Here is a 22,260-nt window from a genome sequence, read left to right as displayed (position 1 = left end):
GTTCAAAATGTTGAAAATGATATTACTCATGTACCAGAAGCCATGTTTTGTGCATGGATTAAAACTGTCATGACTTTAAACTTGAAAGTTTTGATTCTCCTGAGTGACACAATTGAGAGGGGAACATTTACAGTAATGGATGAGTCTGTCATTTCAGTGAATCTGTCATTACTTTTTCCTTTATTTTATATGGTGTGTTGTAGTGCATTCTAGTCTCGTAGTTTAAGTTACAGGTGGAGAATAATTTAATCTGAATTTTGTTATCCATAGATAAGCCATGTCAGTTCCAGCTGATGAAACTGTAGGGGACCTGCCTGTGAGAGATGTAGGTCTAACTCCAGCTGGAATTGAAGGATTACAAGGTTTGTACCAGCTGCTCTTTATTACAATTACAGGCTTTGATCAGTGGCTTCTTTAGTTTCTTTCTAAAAACGTTTCTGACATTCCCACTCATAAAATTAAGTTCAAATACCATTCAAAACCTGGGTTAAATTCTGAAAGGTACTATGACCCATTCTATGTTCATGTTGCTTGTTATAAGAGGGGGGCTGCTGTGAGATGCTAAAAACTGGAAATTTTATTGTGCTATAACATTCATCCTTCCAGAAGAAAGGAGGACTTGTTTTGCTGAACTGAGGACAAGGCTGGGCCCATTGAACAAAATGGGAACCAAAAGTACTATTGAATTCTGATACATTACTCAGCTGCTGTTACAATGGAAGTACTGGGCTTAGTCTTATATCTAAGTAAATACACATAATTGTGAGTTAATCTTGTCACGCTTCAAGAAAGTATGTTAACTTTGAAACTGATTAGAAAGCATCTTGTTGGTAATGATCATTTATTTTTTAAGTAGTATGTTTGACAGTGCCTTGTTTTTTGCTTGACTATTTCCTTTGTGCTATCTAGTTATATACTATCTGTTTACTGTATCATTTTTTTATTACTTTTTTCATCTGTAAGAAGGAGAAAAAAGGAGGTGTTAATATGCCAATATGACTGCAAAAGATAATTAACAGACTCATACAAGTGTAAAATATTGAATTACTTGAAAATTTTGTTTTTTCAGTATTTCAAAACAAGTTAGACTTTGGATTACATGTTGTTGAATATATTGAAGGTAATTTAAAGTTGTCTTGGTTTGGGTAGAATCAACTGCAAGGAATGTAAAAGCTCGACAAGCTGTATCACGAATCAGTCGAAAGGAACTGGAAGACAGGTTTCTTCGTATACGTGATGAGAACATCGTACTCAAACAGCATGCAAATAAGCAAGAGGACAAGATTAAAAGGTATGGGGCTTAGTACTTTTATTTTAGCTCACAGTAACATTTTTACTCTTTAAAGCATTACCAACAGATTAAAAATCATGCTGATTTCTCTCAGAGCACTTCTTAAAACAGTAGCATAAATCACTCATTGGAATTCATTTCTTATTCATCTCTGGTTGTCTCTGTGGTATGTGGAATATATGTTGCTGTGGACAATATTAGATCTCCATGTACAGAGGCACACCACTCTCCACCACTTCAGAGGTGGTACCTTGGGTTCATAGCTATACTGTCTCAGTACAAATATATCAGGTATTCTGGGAACTGAAGAAGAGGTTAAAGAAGCCTAATTATTCATCAGGAATTTCACCCTAGAATTAAAATCACCTATAAAGATATTCTGCCCCTTTTTTTGTTCTTCTCTATCCTCCAAGTTGCCTAGCATCTAACCTTTTATCATCTAGCTAACCCTAAAATATCTTTCTAATGGTGATCAACTCTCTTTTACTAAGGGTAATAGGTATTTGAGTCATTGAAGAAATCCCAAGTAGAAATCACAATATCCAGTGTGCCCAAACGTATGCAAGCAACATTAGTGTTGCTACTAAACTTCGTGCTCTGCTGGCAAACCAGTCCGGACTCAGCAGAGCTGTTCATGGTATCACTATATTCCAGGAGGACTCATTAATCCAAAAGCACCATGACTCTGTGTTCACATTGTGCTGCACTTAAGCTGATAAAATCTTGCTACATCTAAGCTAGCTTCTGGTCAGCAGCTAACAAATTCATGAATGGGTATCTGAAGATACTGCCTCTCTAGGTGGGGTATTTCATATTTCTCTAAAGTCCAAAACATTCTTTCCTTTTGACTTAGTATTCAGTATTGAATTGACCAGCATGACATAACTTGCATCTTTTCTGTCAAGCTACTGTCAAATATAAGAAAGCAGAATAAATGAATTGTTTGCTTATTCCAAATGGCATTTCATGTATTTCTGTTAGGTGACTTATCAAATGCACTCATCAGCCACTTAGGTAAAATTACACAGAATGTCCAAATTGAATACCTGAATTCATATTTTAAGGTACAGAAAACATAAACCACGGTGTTTGTCTAGACTGCCGGAGAAAAATTTTAACTCCTCAAGCTAAATTTCTTTCCCAGCATCCCTTATGCCAAAACCCTTGTAACTAAAAGTTTGGAATTAATTTGCAGTAGAGTACATTGAAAAAAAGAAATGAACAAAAAACCTGCTTACAGGCAAGTAACATTCTGTGACATCCTAAAGTTATTATGGATTTTTTTTGTTTCACTTTTGTTCTTTTAAGTAGAAGCTTCTGTCCACAAGTATACAAAAATAAAACAAGCCACTTTAAAGAAATGAAGTGTGTCCTTATTTTCAGTCTTCTTTCTGGGTCTGCAAAAATAGATTCCCTGTAAACTAGGTACAGGTCTTAAAGGTGTGTGACCAATTTTGTAAAGTCTTGAACTTGTCTTTCTCATCAAAGCCACCTTTTCTTTCTTTATATGCCAAGTTTTTTCCATTCACTCCTGGATATGTTTTCTGTTCTTGTATATTACATCACCCCCATGTGCCCTCTCTGCCTTTTGTTCTAGCTTACCAATGTTTATCAAAACTAAAGGAAATCAAAGGTACAACTCTTGAGATGCCAAAAGCAAAATTTGTATTCTTTTAAAGATAGATGAAAACCATACCTTCTGTATCTAATTATATTCTTCAGCTAACCATTCCTTCTCTGAAGCACATTGGTAATATTTACCAAGTATAAAATTGAGTGTGGTAATGAAAACTATTAAGTTTCTTTTTCTGGAGCACCATCCACCTATATATTTTAGCCACTTCAGAACTGAAATATATATTTAAATCCCCAAAATCTAGAAATTATATATCATTGGAATGTTGCATATTATTAGTGTTCTTTCAATAGTTGGGTGTTTTGTGGAATTGTAGCTTTTATAGTATGCCCTGCCACATCCCAAGTCTGTAACTTGCTTAACAGCATGCAGAGGTTCCTATATAAGGTCATGCGTTAAAAATTACATTTAAGCAGCATATGGAGTAAATATGTGTCCTCCCTTTACTAACCTTAAATGATAAGCCTTAGGAAACTGTTATTTGTCAGTGCTATAAAGCAGATTGCTGCACAGTGGTTTCAATTATCTTCAAAGAATTCTTCACAGGCAGTAATAGTTATATCAAAACCTGAAATTTATTATTCAGGTTCTATGCTGAATTCTTCACAGTGATTATGTTCCTTTCAACAGAGTGCTTTTTATGCTGACTTTTCACATTCTTTTTCATCTTGTTTTATTATTTTCCCCAGAATGGCCACCAAGTTAATACGGCTTGTTAATGATAAAAAAAGGTCTGAACAGGTTGGTGGCGGCCCCAAGCGGCTGGGCCAGGCAGTGGAGCTGGAAGAAATGATTGAGGATTTGCAAGAGAGAGTTCGTGAGCTGGAAAAACAAAACGAGAGCCTCCGCAGCAAACTCATTTCAACTAAACAGCAACTCCAGATTCAAGGCCATAGACCTTATCCATACAGCTATGTTCAATCTCGTGTTAACACTGGGCTCAAAAAAGTGAGTGAGGCTGCGGGCATGCCTGAGCACACAAAGAAAGGTATAATTCACATTTATTAAAAGCACTGGTTTAAATAGGTACCGCTAAACAGCATGTCACAGTAGAAAGTACGTACTCTTCTCTGTTCACCAGCAGGCAATAGTACCTGTAGGTAGAAAGATGTTTCTTTCCCCTTTTTCTTGTGTTTATTTATAGCAGTCATGATAACTTGTTTGCCATTTTGAGAATCCACAGTGATAGGGATAAAAGGACAGATTTGATAATAAAGTAGTTATCAAGCAAGTTTTCTAACAGTTAAATCATGGGGCTTTTTTAATATAACTTCTCTACATGTTCAAGGCTTATAAAAGAAGTGTATGAAAAACTTCAGTGTTATCATGTTATAACAAAGTTTTACATCTGTAGTTTGTTTGCACATGTTTTTCTTTTTTTAATTTCAAGGTTTGTTCTCGTCTCTTGATACATGTGTGCACAACACTGCAGACTTGAAAAATCTATTACATATGTGGACTTTTAAAAGCCAAATACCACTATGCAGCCATTTATAATGATACTTTTTGCTGTCAAGTCTTGCTGCTTAAGGCAGTCTAACTCTCAGTCCTTTATTTATAGTAGCTACATTTGGAAATTACACTTTAAAACTTTCCTATTTTCATATGAACATTTGTAGAAGTAGTTGTACTCAGTTAACTTACACAATGTACAGATAACATGTTCAAAAAAGAGTTCGATGGCCCTGATTCAGAGCTGAGTCAGTACAATAGTTGTCTTGACTTCTACAAGCTATGGATCAGATGGTCTGATCCGTAGCTATTATTGTGGTTTTAATCCATATCGCCCTCTCATTGGTCTTTATTTTGATTACATTGATGATTCAGGTACATGAAAACATAAACAATTCTCATGTTTTAGACAGGCCCTTTTGATTAATGATGATACCCAACATGAGATTGCTAGGTTTGCGTGCTTCTTGTCTTTAAAGATGGTTGTATTTTTAGAATCCTCTGTGAAACCTTAAGGTTGAATCTCAAAATATTTTTTAGTGCAGATCAGAAACTATTCAGAGCAATTATTAAAACATAAAATGCCTGGGTAAATTCAGGAAGGCTTAGCTGCCTCCAGGATACGAAGAGGCGAGAAGAGTCCACAAATGATAAATCCCCCTTACTGTATCTGCTTTGGTTTTGGCTGATTTACAAATACCGTAGCAATTTGATCCAAAAGGTGTGGTCAGGTATGAGTGTTCATTAAACACTCACTGGTTTCTCTCATAACTTTCTTTATTGAGTACAACCATCTAAGATAAATCTGAATTAACAGAATTAAAGAAAATACATATACTTAGGCATATATATACACATATATACATAGCGCAGTTACCAGTGCCTTAAAATAATACTTCAAGATCAAAATTTGAAATATATAAATCAATAAATAAAGCTAACCCAGCACAAATGCAACGTAGGAAATTTTTTTCAATCATTTTGTAAACCTGCTTGTATCATTGTACTTTGAAACTAAATGACTTCATTTTGGGAACTGAGGAATGGCAGTGTTAATGCTGTATTTGAAATTTAATGCATAGTTTGGTCCCCCCTCTAAACTTACTGAAGAAAGAGAAGTAGGAAAAAGAGATTTGGAGAAACCAGTGCTTTTGCTCCTGAACTAGTATTTCTTCTTTAAGTAATTTCTCACTTTTCTTCTTCACCAGGGACTGAGTATGCTTCTAAAGAACGTAACGAAATTATTTGCAGTGCTGATAAAAATGGTCCTTTAGTTGCTTGTCTAGGTGAATGACACTTGTGATTTTGTAAAGACAGCGCTACAGAGAAAAAATGATGACAAATGTTCCTGTTTAATAACATTGATATTGTTGTTCTTTGAAGACATCTTTCTTCTTTCTTTAAAACTAAAATCTTCTAAGAAAAAGCTTTCAAGACACGTTTTTAACACTTCTTAACAGTGCATGCTGTATCACCCATAGATGAAATCTCACAACAGCTGTGTTGTAGATACTCTGATTATCTCTTTCTATTTGAATTTGTTGTGAAAATACTTCCTATGGCATCTATATACAAGTTGTAAGTGTTTGTACTCTGTAGAGATTGTTGTTTTGTTAAATGCTTTTACATTCAGCATGTCAAAAATTTATCTTTTCTTTGTTTTTAGGAATGAGATTTCAGGATTTAGAAGTGAGATCACCTAACCTTGGGCTCCCGGAATATGGACCGAGTCAGCTTGAGTCTTCAAGGGCTGAAATAAGAGATTTGTACGCTTTTCATACTTCTTAATTTTCGTCATTATAACTGTTAATACTTGTGGTTTTCTTGAAGGAAAAAATTACATCTTTCAGAAGTTTTCACTTCAGAAAATAAAGTGAAGTTGTTGAATCTGACAACAGTAACACTGGTAACAATACAGAAGTGGGTTTTGATAAGGAAAACGTAGAATTAAAGATTTAGAATGCACAGTGCAGGTACATAGAATTTCGCTGGAAGTTAAAATTGATATTCAGTGGTGAGCCTCTCTTTTTGCTAGGATGCAATGCTGCCTGGCTTACCACTGGACAAAAGCAAGGGCAAGCTTAGCTACAGAATTATTACCAACATGACTTTTAAGCTGTGTGGGATAACCCAGGCAAGCACTGACTATTGAATGTGTTACACTAATGCATTTAAGCTCAGTTTCTAGAGGTGGTCAGACGTTATAGATAAGTTGCCAAAAGCGCACTATGGGATAGCAATGTAAAATGATTTTGATTCACTTTGGCATTTTGAAAGTTGGTTTGTAGTCCAGTTGCACATTTTAACTGAAATGGAAGCTCAGGAATCTCTTCATAACATCCTTAATGTAGAGACTGCATGAGAACAGAGGTGGTTACATGGTGGCAAAAAGGTAGTTAATATCGAATTTAAAGATACTGAGGTCTGATTAGAATATTTTTCTTGTCCAAAATATATCAGAACCTATTATGGTTTTTAGACATCTGTTTTTCTAAAGGCTGCCTTCAGTATGTGTGTTTCTTTCTATAATGATTTACCTGAATCAGATTGACAACAACATCCATAATTGCTAAATTTTCAGTAAGTGGGCAAGCTAAGTACACAGATCCATGAATTACTGTGCAATTCTGTGTTTTGTATGTGAAGTTTTGTAAACACAAAGATTTAGTGGCATCATAGGAAATAATTTTACAGAAATATTCTTATCAAATATTTCAATAAATTACTTAAAATCATTTAAGAATGTTTAAATTGCACTCTTGCTAGTATCCTGTTTGAATTTAACTTTTGCTGAACAGTTACATTATTTTTAAAATAATCTGCATTACAATAGGATGTTGTTATTGCAGAAAAAAAAAAGAAAGCTTCAGTAATTTAATAGTGATGGGCCTAGAAAGGGCTATTTCTCCTCACACCTATCGCTTCTTAGGATTTGGAAAATAAGAGCTATTCATTAATACTGCCACGAATCTCACTGCTCACAATAGCTTTTCTCCAAATACATTGTTTAATGCAGAAAAAGTCAAATAGCATCTTTTTCAGAGATTTCAGTTCTCACAAACATGCCAAAAATAACCATACCTGTTCGGAATGGTGCACTCAGATACAAAAGCAAACACCTGGCCGAAAAAGTCAAGGTGCTTTTAAGTCTATGTATACAAGGTAATGAAGAATTGTAGCTAATGCACCAAAAGCTTTAGAGTGGAAAAAATTGTATATTAGTTGTTGCTTATTCTTATTTAAAAAAATATTATTGGGAAAGTTAACTGAGATTACCTTGTCAAGAAAATCAAACTTGCGGCCTATTAAAAATATTCAGACTCTGATCTCTATCTTCTCTGATTTTCTTTTTTTTTGGTTGCATTTACTGGATAAGTTCCACTCTTAAAGACATATAATCTGATTTAATATTTTTCTGAGGGAGTGTAAAGTTACCTAACTCAGAATAAAAGTTTAAAAGTTATTTTCACTGCTCCATCTGTTGAAGATTTTGAAGATTGCATGTTCTTCTGATAGCTAGTAATGGTGTTTTCCTTTTCAGAAAACACTTAAAGGATTAGGAAGGAGATAAGTTTAATATAGAGTATAAGAAACCATGAATGATGTTTTCAGCTAAGTTCCACTGAATGTTATTCAGTCCACATGAACATTTATTTTGAGAGTTTGTGTTTGATAATGTGTTTGATTTAGGTCTCTATTTATTGTACTTTTCACATCTTTTTGTGGTGTGACCTCTAATTATTTTCATAGAAAGTTGAACTCTTACAGCCTCTGATGTTAAAAAATACTAATTTTGCTGAACACTTTTAAAATTTTTGCTTTCTCGAATATTTTTTTTTTCTTTTATTTAATACTTGCCTTCTTTTGTAATATAAGATACTTGTACTTGCAGGGAGACTGTGATTGAGTCCCAAAAGGAACGCATTGAGGGACTAGAGCGTGGCAGAGAGATACTTGTGAGTGAGCTAAAAAGGAAAGAAAAGGAAATTGAAGAATCCATCCTACGGCTGAAAGAGCAAGAAACAGCAAGCCAAAGGTATAGTGAAAAATGGAATCTCCATGGTGAAAGCATTAGAAGAGCTATGTCATAATATTTATATATAGCTGTGAAAATTTCTTGTTCTGCTAAGAAATAGGTGCTTTATTCATTTTTTTAACCCCCCTTTGGTGAAACTAAGTAATAAAATGTTTTACCAAATAGCCATGGATAAGTCTAATCAAGGAGATTGTTATGATAATAGGTTATGATGTATTTTCATAGAGAAGCAAATTCATAATTACCATTTTAGAGAATTAATTTCCAGCTGATTCAGATTCAGTTGAAGTTCAGCTCATTAAATTTTAATCATCTATTGTTTCTTCAATATATTCTTAGGAAATTTTAAATATAGGTTCTTGGTGAGTAATTTAATGTTCATTAATACTCATTGATAATCTGGACTGTACCAGTAGTAGAAACATAAAGGCCCAGTAGGGGTAGATTAGCAAATTTTGGAAGGAATATGGTATGGCTGTGCAGTGAAACAAAAGACAGACAAACATGCTTGTGGAATCAGTTTCACAATAAAGCTTCTATTAATTTAATACCTTTTCTTCTCTCTTCTTCCACTTTTGCAAAAATATATGCAAAATCATTCAACTTTGCATGTGTTTTCTCTCTTTTGACTGTTTCAGTTTCAGCCTGTTACTTTTAATTTTATGAACAATTTAATATGGCATGATCCTGCATTCCTTACTCATTTGGTTTTAGTTCTACTTGGATAAGAAATAAGTGGTCAGTTCTTAACTGTCTTTCAAGGAAGGGACCCCATTATTATGTGTGAGCATTCTTTTGTGCATCAGTGGCACTACATAAATAATACATCATAATGTTTGCTATTAAATTATTCACAAAGTCATAAGTCTCCCCTATTCAGAATTTCCTTTATACGGTTTAAATTGGTTAAAGAAGTTGTTATTATGAATAATTTCTCAGTATGTTCCTACAGTGAATTCGGAAAATATTTAAAAGATTTTTTTAATTATTTGAAAATAATCTGATACAAATCTCAAAGAACTTCTGTGCTTCATTCTTCTGTAGATAAACACTCTTCTTTAAGTACAGCAGACAGAAACTGGCATCTAAATTTAATGTCAACTACCATATTTCTGAGAAATTTTTAAGGACTTCTAAAGATGCACTTCAAAATTGGCTAAAAAAAAATATCTTTAAAGTCAGGCAAGAAAAAATAGTGCAGATCTTTATTTATTTATGTTTATCAAATTACTTGTATACAATCCATGACACTTGGCCTAACTTACTATCTTTGAATTCATATTTGAATTTCTGTAAGTACTTCCATTACAGTCCTTTTCTTGTTTGAAGTCTCATAGAAGATAGGTTAAGCCTTTAAGAGTTACTGTGTTTGGCTGAACACACTGGGAAAGAAGTTGAAAATTTTCCACTAGTGAATCACTAGAATAGTGTGCATTCTATAATTTTGCCACTGGAATACTTATGGAAGACTGCTTTTCCCCATGTTTTTCAAGTTGTATTTTTGTATGCTGAAAGAATGAGAGACATAACTTAGAGGGATACTATTGTCTCTAGGTTTAACTGCAACCGTAGGTACATATACATACTATCTTTGGGAGATTTTCATTAGCTTGCTTTCTTGGAAGTCTTGCAACTGCTTTCTAGAACAATCCATATTAGCTGTCTTATTGAACACATAAATTTATAGGTTCTATGGAATTCTTATTTTTAATCTTCTTTCCCTCAGCAGAGAAGAAACTGTCAATAGTAAAATACTGGAGGAAAAAATGGGAATTTGGTTGATTGATAAAGCCATCTTATTTTGTCTTTGTAGCTTATGTCTTTGAATTTTGGTACAATTTTCAACTCTCTTTTGTGTATCGTGAGACTACAGTTTGCTGTCATCTAGATATGTTACTATTTAAAGACGAATGATCTGTTTAAATTCTTTAGGGACTGTATATTGCCAAAAAGACATAATATATGTGTTTCCACCTATCTTCATGTTGTAGCACCATTTGATCTCAGCCTCGTGTTAACAAAATTAGGTTACTTTCAACATTTAGGAAAATATTCTTATTCTGCTACATAGGTAGGAAATTCTTGTGATTGAAATAACTGTAGTTTCCAAGCGGCAAAGCAGCCACAGTTAGTAATCGTTGATCCATCAGCAGTAAGGGAGGGAGATACTAGTTATCTTGAGTCCTCTACTCACAAGAAATACAGTAATATTTTAAAGCTGGTTTTTCAGCCTCACTACAATTTCTGTATGACAACACAAGAGGTACATAACAGAGCTGAGTTCATACGCAGTGTACTCCTTGAGATTATTATTGTAATGTGGCTGCAATCAATGTTTTTGTCAATATTTTGTTAAGAGATTGTTTGGGGATTATTTCAAGAATATGTAATTCTGATTTAATTCTGACTTAAGGGAGAAATTTGGCATGTGGCTTGTTAGTTTGAACACATTTTCTTAACTTTTTTTACAAAATTTAACTGCATTTAGCTTGACTGGTTTTAAATTAAAGATGGCTAAAACCATAAGAACATCATGATTTAAATTCTGTGATGCCCAGCGCACAAGTTAAAACATTACGTCTAAACAATCATATTTTGCAAGCAGCTAGCTTCAGATACCTTGATAGCTCATAGTACTTTCCAAAAACATTTTCAAATCCACCCAAAATGCATTTGTGAAACAGGTATTTGCTATTTGCATGTTTGTGCATGTTTTTATTTTGTGCGGTTGGGTTTTTTTAAGTGAAGAAACTTACCTGCTAGTCAGTTTTTAATTCCTTTGGCATTTTTTGCTGCAACATGACTTTGGAATCAAACCTGGTAAGTGCATGGATTTTTGGACAGGGGTATCATACTGACACACGACTTCTGTGTTAGCATTGCAGACCTAGATTAAAATGTGGAACATGTTAATCACAGTGCATTATCTAAAGAGTTTTGAGATAATACAGCATGTATATGAATTTGCTAAATCATCTCTAATAAACACACATGTCATAAAAAAACCCCTTATATTTGCATTTCCCTATCTGATTTTTCATATCTGACCAGTTTACCTAGAGATCATGACTTTTTTCATTTCTAGCTCATCAGCCAGGCAGACAAATATGGAATCTTATATTGGTATTTAAAAGAATCTTAGCTCCGATGCTAGAGCTATTGATGCAATGTTAATATTTTGGGGCTTTGCAAGTATAGTACATAAAGGTGGTACTAGAAGGTGAATATTGTTGGGCTTTTTTTCCCCTTTATGTTTGACTTCTTATAAGAAATAGGAGCTAAAGGAAAGAACAGAACATGTATCAACATATGATTGTGTTAGTAGTTCCTAAGCATCACAGAATGAGAGGATGTTCCATTCTTTACTTCTCTGCTTGGGGATCTGTGTATTTATCTTGACTACTGATGCATTGGTGATTGGGAACTCTTATCCTAGAAAACATTCGTTTATTTTTCCAGGCAGAGGGTAAGTGATCCTGAGAATTGCTAAGGTGATGTTTTTATACTTGCTTGCTTTTCTTGTTCTGAAGGTAAATGGGGAAAGTTTGCAAGTCACTGGTCCAGTTGATGAAATCACAGGACTCTTAAAGAGCAGTCTCAGTATTGTATCCATGTCCTGCTCATATGGAAGCAAAGACAAGATGCAAGGGATGTGGTTTAATTAGACCTCGATTTTATTAGCTTAGCCATCTGGGATTTACTGGCATAAATTTGTACAGTGCAGGTCAAGATCCTTTATTTAATCATTTTCTTCTGGTTTAGGTTGCTATCAGTCGCCCATTCCAACACAGCTGGTCCCCAGCATGTTACTGGAACCCCACTCTATATGCTTTTAATCCAAATGGTAAAAGGTCTGGAAAAGAGACTGTCTCTTTGGTATACTTCAGATATTAACCCCAAACATAATTCTTAGCTTTTTAATGCTTCTTTCTCCTAACTTCATTTCCAATTTCAAACTTTTTAATCCAGGTTTAAGATGAGGTTTAGAGTGGAAGGATAGAGTTCATGTTCCTTATTTCTGCGCTTGTGGTAGAAGGTGTGCTAGAGCTAAATCAGTATACCCATTAATTCAGGTTACTGCCTCGAAAGGGATATTGGTTCCTTTTTTAACTTCTGCTGCAGGTCTACCTCCATGTTTTTAGACTTGCAGAATTTTTGGCTTTTTTAGCAACAGAGAGAATATTGAATGTGCTGTCTTAGTCCAGCTTTATTCTTACACATTATTTTGTTATTCTTCGAGCAAAATAAAGGTAGCGTTGACCTTTATATCAAATCTGTATATAACCCCTATTTTTTAACAGAACAGCTGGGCAAATGTTCTGGGAGCAGAATAAATAAGTGACCTGGTAGGGAGAAAGCTGTGTAGATAATCAATTTCTTTTCTATTCTACTGTTTTGTGACTTCCTTTATAGAAAAATTAATCTTCCCAGCAGAATCTTCCTCAAATAACTTTGCCTTGCCCACAAAATCTGAAATTATTTTGTTCTTCAACAGCAACTTTTTTGTCATGGACCTAGATGCATCGGATATTTCTTAGACGTATTTTGATTAAATAAATAAATAATATATTGTAGAATTACTGTAGGAAGGTAATTGTTGCTGTAGCCTGCAATGAGATCTGAGACTGTGATTGATGTGGTGCACTAATAAGAAATTAATTGCACATGTTTTCTGTAGCTAGAAACTTCGTGAGATAAATACTTCTATAATTGTCAGAATTTAAATGATCCCAATAAAAAGTAATTCTTCACTTCTGAATTTGAATTGTTTATTTCATGATATCAGTACCCCAAATCTGTTTAAATCAAATGCTGTTTCATTCACTGTTGAAAAAATAGTTAATGTCAATTGTCAGAAGCCATGGGGTTTACATCTGTACGTCATAAATTTCACTATCATCTGCTTCTTTCTCTACTAAAAGGAGGAAAAAAAAAAAAACTGCTTAAAAAAGAAGGGGAGGGGGAGGGTGAGAGAAAAAGCCTTTGAAGGCATAAGAGCCTTTTGTTTGATGTGTGGAACAAGATTAATAAAAATGTGCCACTACATTAGCTTTTAAATAGCTAGCATGAGAGTGCTGCTGTCTATTCTCACCACAACTTTAATTTACATAGATAACATGTTTTAGACACATGATATTTAGTATTGTGTTAGGGCTGTTTCTTGGGTAAGATCTCAGGTTAGTGAGTGTGTTTATCTTCTGTGTAAGGACAATTAGCTGGGCAATGCCAAAACACAATAGGATTTGATATTTTACAGAATAAAAGGAAAGTATTTCATGTATTCAGCTGGTTTACAGATGTGTAAGCTTTGTAGTTCATTTTCTTCCTCCAGCATGGCATTGTGACAATTCATCCAATATGTCTAAAATAGATAAATATTGTAACAGAAATTACCTTTTCAAATGCTAAAGATTTATTCTGATTTTATCGTATTTTATTAATACAAATCAGAATTGGTTTCTCTTCCCGGACTTGAAGAAGCTGTGAAAATAATGGGGTTTAGTTTTCACTGTTTGAAGTAAGGGAAGGTATCTACATAAATATTTATTTAAATTTTGAATTATTTTAAACATCCTTTCAATTAAACAGTACTTTCTCAAATTAATCTTAGAATTGTAACAATATAGAACAGGTACATGGACATTCAGTGATTTTCATGTAGTTCAGACACACCTGCAGCTTGTTTGAGTGCCAACCTTAAGTTTTTGTTGTATAAATTACTAAGTCGCTTTTTCATAGCAGTATTTGATAGGTCTAAACTCAAATGGTAATCTACTGGCATAAAATGGTAACCTAGTGGCAGCAATTACTTTGGAAGGTGGAAAATGAGTGACTGTAAAACAAATAATCTCTTTAGGCATAGGATTGTTTTCCTGTCGTGTAGTTTGATACAATGACCAATGATGTATATATGTTAATTGGAGCTCTGTCGTTGTGTGGTAGAATGTTTATTTACCTAAAATCTGTAATGTGGATTATAGGAGGAGAAATTAATTTGGGTATTACACACTAATATTCTCTCAGATGTGTTGTGATTTGCGGAGGATTTCAACCTATCAAAACAAAAACAGTTAGATAATTTATTTTGTATCTTTAAGCTCATGATGAATTTCTTTTTAATACAATTTTGAAGGCTAAACATTCGGGACAATGTGGAAATGATCAAGATCCGTAAACAGCTGGTTGAGAAAAGCAATGCTCTTTCAGCAGCAGAAGGAAAATTTCTCCAGCTTCAAGAGGTAATTGCAATTTGGTCAGTGACATTCCTTTACTCTTGTCACATAAGCATGCATAAATGGAAAATAAATATACACAGTTCTTGACTCTGAGTCAATACTGCGTACATGAAAATGAACCACATAATTCATTGTACCCGAACTACTCCAAATGTTTAGAGATTCTTAGTAATAAATTTCATTTTTTGTTTCTTGCAGAAGGGTCTAGTAGGTCTTAAAGATGTTCTTCTGCAAAGCTATCCCAGGCAGTCTGTGGAGAATGAACTGAGTTGTCCGGCTATCAAAAGAGATTCCTGGACATTTGAAGAGAGGGCTTTGACTTAAATGTACTGATTTACCAAAGAAGGGGTACCAGACCCCCCCTCACTTTATCAGTCTTTGATAAAGTTGGAGAGGTTTGACTGATGAGAGTTCTGATGTTAGGGGTTAAATAAACTGTGCTTTTAAGTTCATGGCAATTTTTTGAGGGCTACTGTAAGTAATGTGTTTTCTTTCTAAAAGGAGAAGTTTTATGAAAATATCACCAGCACATGCAATTGCATGGTAGACTCCAGGTAGGCTTTAGTTATACAGCATTTTTCTGCTGCTTCTTATATGTATTTGGAGAACTTCATGTGCATACAGACAGAGGTAGTATGATAATGACTTGGAAATGGGAGAATCCTGTGGGTAGGAATCCTGTGTACAATAGAGCTTTCTAAAGTATCTTAGCCTTATGAGGTGAAAGCACTTAGATATCCTTGTAAACTCCTACTGCTGCCTGCTTCTCGTTATTGTAACATGCTAAGTAACACTTGTGCCATTAGACTTTTGTTCCGTTCCTTTTTCCCCTGTGTTTTTCTGTTTCCATGTTTTGCTTTGCTTCCTTCTCCTCTTCAGTGTAATACCTATATCTTCTCTGCCAGAGCAGCACTTCTGTTACTAGCTCAAATTTAATTTTTCGCAGGGTGGGCTATGTAGAATGAAATTCCAGGGGAGACAGGTTTCACGTGGTTTCTTACATTCTTAAATAGAAAGCAATAAGTAAATGTTCCATTTTAAATCATATGTGACTTTTTGGTAATTTACAGCAAACATCAAGTAGTTATGCCTCTTTCTTGGCAGCAGCTGAATAGAAACACATGCCTAGGATTCAAAGTGGTATTTGAAGATGTTGTTTCTAATATTCATAATGAAAGCTGCATTTTTGAACAGGATGAGTACATTTTCTGTCTCTATTTTTTTTTCCCAAGATAATGAATACAATGGTTGTCTGATTTCCAATCATTTAAATGTTTGAAACGTGTCTACTGTATTTGAATAATTGTAATATCCAAATTTTCTAGTTTAGAGGGTATGTACTTACAAACAGAACAGTTTTTAGTGGGTTTATGTTGATTATTTTTTGTGCCTATTGCATTCGTTGTCATTTACTTTCAGCTTGTACCGATTGAAGTGCATAGAATTCATCTATGTTCATCTTTGAATTTGAGTCAGCCCAAAATGTGAAACCACAGAATAAGAACCTAGAATCCTACTCCATCTAATGATACTGAAGTTGGTCTTGCTACCAAACATTTACAGGATATTTTGTTGATAAAGAATTTTAATGTAGCCAGTTGAATGAAGGAATTGTACAATCTGTTTAGAAGAACAAAGGACCCTGAAACTGTTTGGATTATATATTTGATCCCATTGGTGTGCTTGTTTCCTTCAATTACAGACTGAGCGTTCAGGATTTCATGGTGATTGGGTTTTCTGTGGGGGTTTTGTTTGTGTCTGAGATATTCATGCTGCATGTGAACCTAAACAATTTGTAAGGGTTCACATTCAGTTTCTTCATTTAACTACTTTGTAGGAATATTGTATGGAAAAAATGGAGCTAACTTTTTTCTGTCTACATCATTAAACATTATCTATACTCATACATATATATGACTTAAATTTTCATATGATCATTTTATTAAACAGGAGATTAGCTTTTGGGCTGTTTTGTTTCAAGTCATATTTTGAAAGTGATTTACATTTAAATTCTTAATGAATGAACCTTTATTAAAGCGTTGTGGAATGTAGGCAATATAATATTAACTAATATTCTGGAAATAGAGGTTCTATCAGCATCTTCCATTTAATATTAAAATTGGTTAAATGTGCCTTAATATAATCCATAGAAGTAAATTAAAATGTAAAAAAAAAAAAAAAAATAATCATAAGTCCCTCGTTAAATTAGTGCCAGCAGGGAAATAGAACTGAGCGCATTAGGATTATGAAACAATTACGTATCTACAATTAAGGGTTAACAGAGCTGTGGCAAGCTCTGTGATTAACACAACTGTGGTCAACATTCATTTTTGCTTGCTACTGCAGTGCTTTTGGTCAGCATGTCTAACCACTGTAACCACTGCAAAATCTTTTAATTGCTTAACAGATGTATTTCTTGGTTGTTTTCATCATGACTGAACTGAGGGCTTAATGTTCCTGAGAGCAACAAGAATGCCACCTTCTCCTGACCATATGTAATGAAAGTCGTTTTCAGTTATATAGTTCAAGAGTGTCTCCTATTGTCCATATTGAGAATACATTAAATACTGCCCTAAGAGACCATGGGTTGAATATGCAGTGTTGTAACATTCTAGTAAGGGTGATTTTTTTTTTTCTTTTCTTTTTTTTTTTTTTTTTAATGGGTTTTCCTTCCTTTCTTTTCAAAGAACGAGAAGAACTTGAAGGCCAGCTATGATGCCTTAATAGCAAAAGGTGATGAACTGAATCTACAGCTTAAAGAGGAGCAGTTAAAGTGCCTTCATCTTGAAAAAGAACTGCAATCAGTAACCATTTCAAACCAAAGGACAGAAGAGGTGAGATCGTCTTCAAGAGAGCTAGAATCTGCTTTAGGTACCACACAGACATAAGGGAGAAGTAACCATGGGATACCTTTTAGTTGTGGAGATATGAATAGACCTTGGGATAAAAACAACTTGTGGTTGCTGCTTGCGTTTCATAGAATCATTAACTGTACCTGGTCCCTATGCCACATAATCACTGGGGCAGTGGTTGGACAATATTTGAGGTTAAAGTGTAGGATTTCATGTCAATTCTGATACTAAACAAGTGGTTTGTTAACTGGAAAAAAATCATAATACTTGATTTATTGAACACATATTGCTAGTGTTTTAGTATTATTTCAGTCCAATTTAATTACAGTATAGTGTAGCATTACATCTTACTCAGCAGTTCAGTCAGTTCTGTGTCTTTGTCAAATGGCTCTGAGAGACTGGTGTCATCAGTAACAGTCACCCAGAGACAGGGCTAAAAATCAAGCGGTTCATTCCTCATTCTCTTCAACACAGGGGGAGTAAGAGTCTACAAACCTATTTGGGTTTTTCTTACATACTTGTTTTTTCTTTGTTGTAATGCACATAAGGTGTATCTTCTGGGGTAAAGCATCTTGTATTTTTAGAACCATACCCTGCTATAGCGAATATTCTGAAAGCAAGGATTTTTTGTTTCTATAAAGGCAATTAAGAAAATATTTGCTGTACAGAAGCCATTAACTAGCTAATATTAATACTCACTAAATTGGAGATAGAAATCTTTAATCTTATGGATTTTTTTATTTTTTTTCCTGAAGGCAGGATGTGATTATAGGTACTGTTGTTGAACTGGACGTGTTAGTCCCAGGTTCATATTAAAAGGACTGTCTGGGCCCAAGTAGATCCATGTGTTGAAAAAGCCTGACAAAATATTAACTATTTGTCTTTACAGCTTCATTGTAATTTCATTTTGTGCTGTGCATTTCTTGAAACTTTCTATTTCGTTTTAGTTACACGAAAGAATAAATGATCTAGAAAAAGAGAAGGAACTCTTGAGGGAAGACTATGATAAACTGTATAACACGTAAGTTATGGTTTCTGTATATGCAAAACTTGATTCCTGACGTGTTTAATAGGCCTTCATATACTGTGTGCTTGAATGTGCATACTGTGTGTTGTGAACACGTGTATATATTCATGCTACAGTTCATCATATCAGTAAGTGTATATGGAAACTTCTGTGGTTATCCATTTCATCTGTTCTGTTGAAAACAGCAACTTCCATATTTGCTCTAAGACTCTCTAAACAGTAAATTACTTCTTTTAAAAAAATCTAATTAAAAAATAAGTGGAAGTCTATTTTGAATATCAACACAAATATTTCTTATTTGAGTTTTTAATAACTTTTTTAGGGTTATTGTTGAAAGAAGAATACATCTAGGTAGTCATAAATTACTTTGGGTTTATTTATTTTATTTTTTTATTCTATTTTTGTGTAAGTTCTTGCAGCATTTCTTAGTGGACCTATATAAAGCCTGATATTTAATAGCTTTTCCAGTGTTTAATTTTGAGGGGTGGTTTGTTTGTTTTGGTAATAGCTAACATTTCACTTCTACTGCTTGTGCTTGAAAATTTTGTCTGAGCTTATGTGAGTTTTTACAAAGGTTCCTATACATAGTAAGTTGTATGAACTGAATCAGCAGTGCATACAATGCAGAATACATTGGCAGATATGATTCAGAAATTCTCTGCTACAGAAAAGAAGTAAGCAGTCAATTGCCACAAGCACATTGAAGGAAAAAATGACCTTCAAATGAACTTTTCCTTTATTGTGAAACCATGTCTTTTGTACTGAAGAGGGTTAGAAAATAAGATAAGTGTCCTAGAGCTAATAATTGCCTTGGAAAGTAAGCAAAATGCTTGAAGTCTTTTCTCATACCAAAATTCATTCCCCTTTTAAAGTTTGTTTTGTCAGTGTGATGTCTGTCAAAGAAATACAAATTACTAAAGAAAATGTGATAGCAAATGTTGTTTACAGTAATCTTACGATATTTATTAAACTTTTTGTACTTTCTATGATGAAATTAAAACTTATAGTAGTAAAAACTGAGTATAAAATGTTTTTTTACATGCGAGTTGTAACAGCTGTATAACCACAATGTTTAGAGTTTTGTTTAGGGGCAGTTGTCACTTGTCTTTTTCTTAAGTTCATTGTTGTACATTTCTCTGAAGTCTTATGTTATAAATATTTCTGATTATGATATTTTAGTTTTCTCTATCATTATTCAGAGAAATATCTCTTACAAATCAACTTATAATTTTGTGTTGAAATTTTCTGTTTAAATAAAATCTTACTGGGATAACATAAAGATAAGTTTAACTAAACACATTGAAATATGGTTCTGTCATAACACAGTGATCCGCACATGGTTTTTCTTTTCCTTAAAAATGTCTGTCTTTTCCATATTTTCCCATTTAAACTTTGGTTCATGTTTCATCATCCCATGTTACTGTATAGCTAACAAGAAATGAGAAAGAAAAATGGCTCATTTAATTATAACTGTTATTTCATGGCCAGCGTGTTCTGCTGTCCATTTGAACAATGTGACTTTACTACAGCTAACCTTTTGCTAGCAGTGGATAGACCAGTGTCCACAGGTGCCAGATAATTAATAAATATTTCTTTTTAATGGAGTAAAAGAGGCATAAACCTATTCTTTGCTAATGTTGTTTTTGGGGAAGTTCATTTGAAGTTGATGGGAATTTTGCTGAAGACTGAAGAGCTGGATCTGAAAAGTTTATGAAGAACGAGTATGAATTTGTCAGTTGACTCTTATTATTTAGTTAATATCCAAGAAAACAATTTGTTTGGATAAAAGGTTTGGAGGAATTGTTTTCATATGACCTTGTAATGCAAATCTAGCCATGCTTAAAATCCCTCCAAAGGAAATGGTGCCAGATGTGGTTGACCATTTATAGTTACCCAGATGGCTCTAACTCCACTGAAATACAGTAAATGTGAAAGAAATTCCACATGAGTTCAAGTAAAAGTAATCTTAAAATTCAAAGGAAGAAAATGTCAGAAGTGGACTCAATTCAAACTGACAGAAACATTAGCGTTATAGGCTTGGATAAAATCTGTCTTCTAAAATGTTTCTCATTTAAACATTTAAAATCTGAATTACTATTAGAGTAACTGTTAGTGGTTTTTCTGCCAGCATAGTCTTTTGAAAAACTGAAATAATGTGTAGCTACATCATGATGTGAGATAATTGTACCTAAAGATAACAAGTGCACGTGTAACTAGGTATCATGGTGATTAAAACTTTAAAACATGTTCGGAAGTGTGGCAACTAAGGGTATTTGGCATCTTGCTAAGATTTATTCTTTCCTTATGGGAGCTAATCAAACTCTGCAGACTGGTAAGTCTAAGCATTACAGAACACCCTGTGTCTCTTCTGAGCTGTGCAGCATTATGGAAATGAATGTGGGTTCAGTGCATTATATTTGCTGCACATTATCTCCAAAATTATAGCAGAGTGAAGTAAGTATTACTGTAGGACTTAGAAGCATTGCTTAAGGTCATGTGTGCTGTAAAAGACACTATCACACTGTAAGATGATATATGCCTAGAGAACTGTATAAATAGGTGAGATTAGGTACAGTGTGAGAAAAAGACAAAATAAAGAGAAATAGAACTGGTTTTATGAAGATCACAAATCAAGAATATAAACTCTTACCATATACTTTAGAGACCATAGTTCATGCTGTAATATTTCTTCTATAATCTTAAGGCCATTCTTCAAATATGTTAGATAGAAATGCACTTATATGTACTCAGTGCACTTTATGTAGTCACAGTCATCAAAACAGACAGTTCTCTCTCAGTCAGCATCTACAGTATGCAAAGGTATGTGGGCTGTCCTGTGATACTTCCTTCTTCTCTATGTTTCGCTGAGGTTTTTATTGCATAAATCTCTGGGAGAGATAAATTGATAGACAAATATCAGAAGATTTTTTTATTTAGTTGTAGTTATATTTTTTTTTTACTAGTGAGCTTCACCAATGTGAAAAGTTGAGGAACTTGCTCTGTTGTTTAAAAAACCCCTACAATTTCTGATTTTTTACGGAATGCAAAACTGAATAAACTGGTTTATGATTCGTTGAGATGAAGGACCATTTTCCAGACAATAAGAATGCAAGTATTGAATAGTAATACTATGAAGACCATAGCACTCATTGTCTAAATTACATGAAAGCACATTGCATTACTTACTCTTTTTACCCACTGTAAATTATATAATGTACTTAATTTTATTTCAGAGTTATACATTTTGTTGTGGTTTCAGCAGTTCTAATTCTGTGTCCATGCAATCCCTATTGCGCACAGATTGGTGATTTCCAAGTAAATAATGTGTTACAGGCAAAGAAGTTATTCTAATTTCTTGCCCACTTCTGTTTTTTATTTCTCAACGTAGGAGAAAGATTACTTTATATGTGCTTCTTAATCAGTATCAGAATTGTTGTTTTACAGTATGAGAAAACTGTTGTCACTTTGTGGTCAACATTTCTTTGAATAGGCAACTGACTTAGGCTCTGCATGTTTCACAGATTTAAAAGAAGTCAGGTGGGTGATCCTGGCTCTCTACATTAAGAGGTTTTGTATGTGGAAAGAATGGCTTTGTCAGTTGTCAGTTGCTGAGGTTTGGAATTGTGGATTACTCTGGGATATGCATCTGAATTCCTTTTCTAGTCCCACAAATGTTGCATGCTGCCAACTTTTCTGATTTTGGAGCTCTAAATTGAGGCCAGTTCCTTTG

General features: G+C 33.9%; 1 protein-coding gene across 1 annotated transcript in view; it reads left to right on the top strand.

Annotated features, from left to right (window-relative positions):
• Window positions 1–277: 277 nt before the first annotated feature.
• Window positions 278–22,260, top strand: part of RPGRIP1L (RPGRIP1-like) — a gene marked incomplete at its 3' end in the record, with an annotated part of 43,495 nt that continues 21,512 nt past the window's right edge. The window contains exons 1-8 of the mRNA XM_010023880.1: window positions 278–362; window positions 1,150–1,291; window positions 3,617–3,915; window positions 6,046–6,145; window positions 8,272–8,415; window positions 14,549–14,654; window positions 17,339–17,485; window positions 18,451–18,524. Of these exons, the coding sequence (XP_010022182.1) occupies window positions 278–362; window positions 1,150–1,291; window positions 3,617–3,915; window positions 6,046–6,145; window positions 8,272–8,415; window positions 14,549–14,654; window positions 17,339–17,485; window positions 18,451–18,524 (1,097 nt within the window). The remainder of the gene's footprint in view (window positions 363–1,149; window positions 1,292–3,616; window positions 3,916–6,045; window positions 6,146–8,271; window positions 8,416–14,548; window positions 14,655–17,338; window positions 17,486–18,450; window positions 18,525–22,260) is intronic.

The sequence above is a fragment of the Nestor notabilis genome, unplaced genomic scaffold (assembly GCF_000696875.1).
Source record: "Nestor notabilis isolate BGI_N333 unplaced genomic scaffold, ASM69687v1 scaffold2541, whole genome shotgun sequence".
Lineage (NCBI taxonomy): Eukaryota > Metazoa > Chordata > Aves > Psittaciformes > Psittacidae > Nestor > Nestor notabilis.
The sequence above is the reverse complement of the archived record's forward strand: the minus strand, read 5'-3'. Positions and strand labels throughout refer to the sequence as shown.